The sequence below is a fragment of the Pseudoliparis swirei genome, chromosome 18 (assembly GCF_029220125.1).
Source record: "Pseudoliparis swirei isolate HS2019 ecotype Mariana Trench chromosome 18, NWPU_hadal_v1, whole genome shotgun sequence".
NCBI classification, from domain to species: Eukaryota; Metazoa; Chordata; class Actinopteri; order Perciformes; family Liparidae; genus Pseudoliparis; species Pseudoliparis swirei.
In genome coordinates, this window is record NC_079405.1 from 21660554 (window position 1) to 21666651 (window position 6098).

At 43.2% G+C, this 6098-nt stretch overlaps 1 protein-coding gene across 7 annotated transcripts in view; it reads right to left on the minus strand.

Annotated features, from left to right (window-relative positions):
* Positions 1 to 5897, minus strand: part of LOC130208251 (uncharacterized) — a 134898-nt gene extending 129001 nt beyond the window's left edge. For 2 of the 7 annotated variants that reach the window (XM_056437280.1, XM_056437278.1), the window contains exons 1-8: positions 5753 to 5890; positions 5478 to 5614; positions 5121 to 5282; positions 4945 to 5011; positions 4663 to 4730; positions 1703 to 1823; positions 1194 to 1292; positions 428 to 619 (exon numbers count right to left, since the gene is read on the minus strand). In XM_056437280.1, coding sequence (XP_056293255.1) covers positions 428 to 619; positions 1194 to 1292; positions 1703 to 1745 — 334 coding nt within the window. In that variant the 5' untranslated portion in view covers positions 1746 to 1823; positions 4663 to 4730; positions 4945 to 5011; ... (1 more) ...; positions 5478 to 5614; positions 5753 to 5890. Of the gene's footprint in view, positions 1 to 427; positions 620 to 1193; positions 1293 to 1702; positions 1824 to 4662; positions 4731 to 4944; positions 5012 to 5120; positions 5283 to 5477; positions 5615 to 5752 lie in introns of those variants that run through there. The other 5 variants (XM_056437283.1, XM_056437284.1, XM_056437279.1 and 2 more) reach the window with 5 other exon arrangements.
* Positions 5898 to 6098: the final 201 nt, after the last annotated feature.

Here is a 6098-nt window from a genome sequence, read left to right on the forward strand (position 1 = left end):
ATGTGCTGGGAAGAAGTGTGGTTTTCGGGCTTCAACTTGCATGTTGAGGAGAGCTCCCCGTGGTTTGTACTTTGCTTTTGATCAGTGAATAAACGTCTCCCTAAAGGAGAGAACTACAGCAGACTCGGATTATTGTATAAACTCTTCCACACGTAGCACAAATTAAAGAAGTTCCAGGTGTGTGTAAAAGCACTTGAAATGTCTTAATGACTCATTATTGTAGCCCAAGTTCCGTTGTTAAATTTGAGTTATAACATCAATATATATGTTTATTGTAATGTTTTACACAGTTTGACCATAATGTGTCACTTTCATCCCATTCGGGGGGACGAGGTTTTTAAAGGTGAACCGTCAGCGTCCGTTCTCGGTTGTAATAAATGTGTAACAACCACAGAACATCCCTGTTGTCCCTGAATGAGTCACTCACTGCTGCTGGCGACGTCCTGCTGCATGGACTGGCCCCACAGCTTGGGCTCCCGCTTCGTCAGACACGCGTTGATGTATGACATGGCGGGAGGCGCCAGGCGGGCCGCGGAGCTCGACGTGCCCCGCCTCTTTTTCAGGGAGTCCAGCTCCTGCAGGACCACCCAGGGGATCAGCACGATGGGGAAGCCCACGGCTGGGAGAACAGGAAGTGGGGAGGGAGAAAGCAACTTTTGATGATTCCATATCAACACCAATACATTTTATTATTAGAATTAGAAATAAATGAAATAGAAACAAAATTGGAAATCATACTTTCTTGGAGCAGGTTTTTTATGATAATTTCTTTTCTGTCTTTTTCAGCTATTGATTGTGTGATGACATTATTTCTTCTTTGAATACTTTAGATGAGTGATTCTCAACTGGTGGGACCCGTTTTTAGGGGCCAAATACAAATTAGAATTTTTTATCCTGTGATTTTATTTTGAAGGGAATTTTTTTGGGTTAGGGTTAGGGATTTTAGGATAATTAAATTAAACATCCTACTGAATATAAAATCCAGCTTCTCCCAATAGAAATCCCTCCAGATCCTTCCTGCTAAGATAACTGTATACTATTAAAGTAATTACAATTATCTGGAAAATTTGAGGACAAGGAATATATATAATATCTGCTGCAGAAGAACTTCAAGCATGGGGCCCCCAGCTGAACAAGCATAATTATTTAACATATTAAATCACCATAAATCATTATTTAATCCTTCTCATCACCTCCAAGGCCGTGTGCTTTGATCTTCTTCACGTAATCCAGGTGACTGATAAGAATATTGGTGTCCAGAACGAGGAGGTCTTGCCGAGGAGCTTGTTTAGCTGTCAAAAGAAAAGTTCATACATATTATAGTTTGTTGTTGATTGTCAAAAGTTAACAACGATAAAATAAAACTTAAATTAAAATGGACATAACTTCAGCCAATGTTCAGACCCTGTGTGGGTTACGATCAGAATCTTTTCTTTTCTTCATTAAACAGAATTTTGATAGTTTTTTAATTAGTTTTATTCATAAATACCAACTATGTGTCGGTTGTTTGGGGTTTGGACGATTTGGTTGCACAAAACAATTAATATATATTTATTTATGTGTACGGATCAGATTTGTAATTTTTTCACTAGACATCATTTTGTGATCACTTTGTTCTGTTTTATTAACATTAACATTTCAGACTACGTTCCACAGAGAATATACATTTCCACTTATCATCTCTCAATGCAACACTACGTACATAGTGAGTCTGCAGTGCCCTCCCGCGGCGGGTCGATGTCCATGCAGGTGAGCTCCGCGTAGACCTGCAGACCGTTCACCTCCAGTCGCCTCCCGGAGCGCGTGAGCTGTTCCCAGGGTGTCTACAGGAATAAACCAGTGAAATTTAAGACTTTTTAAGACAACGTCTAAATAAAATTTAAGACCTAATTTACGATGGAAATATACATTAATCTAAATTAATTAATTCAAAGTAAACACACTGATGTCTGTTCAAAATTAACAGTATGGTGTAATGCAAAAGGATAACACAAATGTCATTGCTGTTGTAAATTATATTTATTAATATATTTTCAGAACATTTAAGTCCCATGAACAAATGTCTCTAAAATTAAGTAAATATATTTAAAAAATACATGCAACATAGTTCCTTTTGAACAAAAAAAATCCATAAAATAACAAATAACATTTCCAGCTGCTTTTAAAATGCAAATTCATTTACATAATAGAATGTATGTGTGTGTGGGTGAGTGAGAGTTCTCATGTCTCTATGTGATAGATGTTTGTGCACAGGTTCATGTCTACTCCTGAGCTTTTGTGAATATACTAGGAAAACAATCCTTTTCAAACTGTATTAATATAAAAACTTCCAGTTGACATTTGGTCCATTCTCCTGGAAAAAAGAAAGAAAAAAGGCAGACATTAGCCAAACAACAGTCACCACATCTCTTATGACACCACCACTTCAGATTAATGTCAGACTGGATAAATAGGAATTAATACTATTTTTACAAATTAAGCAACGCGAGCCATCTCTTGAGCCTAGTGAACACTATGTAGACATATTGACAGGTAAACACCACTCTACTTACTACCATTCTAAAACTATTGTTAATTAGTCTAATTAATGTGTAGTGCGCCTATGCAGAGCTGTTATTAACTTGACACATGAGTAAAGCTTAACTATATGAAACACATACTCATATACAAGAGGATAGTTAATACATATATTTATGTTAGACTTACTTTGAGGTGCTGAAGTAGGTCCTGGTGTCATGGCCCATGAGCTCCACAGGATCCTGACGGGACGTGGTCATTTCACCAATAACGCACATGAAGTCCAGCTGTCTGCTCGTGGTGGTCTGGTCCAGAGTCTCGTGGAACAGAATGAAGAACGCACTGCAGCGTTGGTCTTCGGTGATGAGCTCTTTGTTGCAAGGCGCTGGATTTCCTCCGGTGACCTCCAGCGTTGTAGTTGACGTCGTTGCGGGCGGCGGAGCAGGAGCTCAGGCGGAGGAGCAGCTAGCCCCGCGGGCTGCTGGCGGCCTTCGCTAGTCTCTGTGCTTCTTGCTCTGCACGTGAGATTCCACCGCTGGAAAGTCTCGCGACACATAACGCAGATTCAGAAGCATTTCACCCACCGTGACCAGAAACACTCGTTCTTTTCAAGCCGTTGTTGAACTTGCATCCTGCCATGTTTTCTAAAGTAGCCGATGCTTCACGTTGTAGGGGATTGATAGGACCGAATACGCGGTGCTCACCGTGTCGCGCATCACGGCAGAGCTTCGATGCCGGCGCGCCCATCGCTCTGTCGCGCGAGCCGAGAATTGTTTGCAGGGGATTTCACCCTGTTATAGGGGAAACACTGGAGTTGATAAGCGTGTCTTCTTGTCTGATCAATACGCAACTGTGAGGTGCGTGAATGGACCGAGCGGCCAGCTGCTGATCACTCAACAGCCCGACCTGCACAAATAGACAGTGCGCGCGCAGCGCGCCAACATATTTTTGGGAGCACCGAAGACCCATTTTGACCAGGAAAAACTGGACACATGACACCCAAAATTTTAAGACCAATCCATCTGAATTAAGAACATTTTAGACTTTTAAGGCCTTATTTTTTTAAAAAAAATTTAAGACTTTTTTTATTTTTTTTAACCCCCCACACCCTGGGTTTAACACTGTTTCCGTTTTTAAAACAATTATTTCTCCGCGAAAATAAGGAGCAGAAATCAGTTTAACTCGTGGATGAATCAGTCGGGTTTCCTCCTGCTCCTCCTTCCTCCCGTCTCCCCCTCTGAGACACAGAGGAACAGAGGAGCGACGTGTCGGGTGACGCGGCGCAGAAAGAACTCGTCACACGAAACCTTCACCATGATTTGTCAATCCGTTTGTCTGTCAACATTTAGCGAAAGAAACAACCAATGAACACTCAGTAAATCACAAAGGACCTCCCACCTCACAGGTGAGGCTCTATAGCAGCCTGTCAGTCAGAGAGCAGAGAACACGGCACCAGGACAACTGAGCCTCATTGAATAGAGCTGAGATTGTTCTGGAATGTTTGATGTATAACACGTGGGTATGTGTCATATGAAAACGCCTTTAAAAGGTGAATTTAATTTGTATAAAATGCCCCCAGCCTCCAGAGGGTGAACGTGACATATTTGAATGTCAGTCAGTTACCAAGGCCACTGGTTCTGCTGCTGTTCAGTGGTAAAGATGACAGGACCAATGGGGTCTCAAGATACTTCATTTTTTTAAACTAATCTGATGTTTCACTGAAGAAACAATTTATCATCCACAATATTAAATACCTCGCTGGCACTTTATAGGTAGGAGTCTCTATGAAAACACAGCTCTGTGTGAAGTTTGGTCTTTAAAAAGAATGAACTTTTAATTGCGATTAATGAATTTCAAAATGTGCGATTAATTAGTTAAATTTTTTTTATCGATTGACAGCCCTAATATATAGACATATATATACAGTATATGTATTTATTTTTCTTAGGAGGATAAGCATATTAAAACTAGATATACATATATATACACACACACATATATATATAATCGTTCTCTCTTTAATACTCTAAGTTTCAGTTACAGGCCCTTAACAACTACAGAATAGAAACAGTCATCCTTCTTCTTTTCAAGTGTGTGTGGTGTGTGTGTGCATGTGTGTGTGTGCGTGTGTGTGTGTGTGTCTACCTGTAGTCTTCTCGTGAGAAACAATCCAGAAGGTCTGTGGTGGTCAGTCTGGAGTCCATGTCAGCGATCTGAAACACACACACACACACACACACACACACATGTGGCGACCAATGAAAGGATGAATAAAACACACATTCAGGACTTTTCCAGGTCTGTAAATAAACATTTAAAAAGACTTTTCCAGGTTTCCATGACCATAGAATCCTGAAGAGCGCGTGAGGTAACCATGGCGACCGACTTTAATAGAGTTTCTACCATAACATGAGAAACGGTGCCGACCTTATTGGAGCGGAGGATGCTGAGCAGCGCCTGACCTTCCTCTAGCCCGGGGCCCGCCGTCAACACACTGAAACACACACACACACACACATACATTACACACTACAGGGACGAGCGGTTCCCAGCTGGCGCTCGTGAAGGGTGAGGAGGATCAACCGTTCCCAAATGACTCTTACCTAGTTCTGAGGCTAAAGGCCGAACAACTAAAACCACGAGATCGAGAGGCGCCGGGGAGCTCGGTGGCGGCGAGGGGTACTGCACCTCGTCCGGGGTCACACGTGTTGACGATCTCCTTTAAACCTTTTGTGAAACCTCCGTGTATACACGAGTACATAAACCTTAAACAACACAAACGCATGAGAGACAACCGTTTGATGAAAAGAATAAATATGAATATAAATGTTTATATATGAATATAAGAACATTTTCATGACTTTTCAAAAACTTTTGGGATTTTATGTTTTACGGACTTGGCCTGGAAATAACAATGTTTAAACTCCAGGACCTACACACACACACACACACACACACACCTGCTGAAGGCTCGGAGCAGCTGGGCGACCACGGACCGCAGCTCGTGCAGGCAGACCGCGGCGGCGGAGGACCCCCCCCCCCCACCGGCCTCTGCGTGGCGTCGTGGTCAAAGCCCAGAACTCTGAACACCTCCAAGCTGAAACACGACAGGGAAGCATGACCTTCAGGGGGGGATTGTAATCACAACAAACAACCTCCTCAGAGTGGCGTTGCTCTTGTTCTCTTCTTCATCGTCCTCAAATGCTCTGGAAGCGAGATCACGTGTCACACCCACCTCCTCTGAGACAGGCGGGCCCACGTGGTCTCAAACAGGGCCCACACCTCCTGGTGGGGGGCCGGGGGCCGGGGCGGCTCCTCCTCTTCGGTATCGTTCATGTCGACGTCACGGGCTGGAGCTTCACACTGCGCACACACACACACACACGCACACAGTGTATAATATGAATATATGCATCCTTCTCAACCCTTTCAAATCTGACAGAGTCTCTCGTTTGGAGACGTGTGAGTGGATGTGGTTGAATGAAGAGGAGCTGCTGACCGGTGGCGGCGGGCGCAGCGCGGTGTCGATGGTCTCCATCGTGGAGCCCCGGGGCAGTCGCGACCTTTCCTGAAAACGTTGA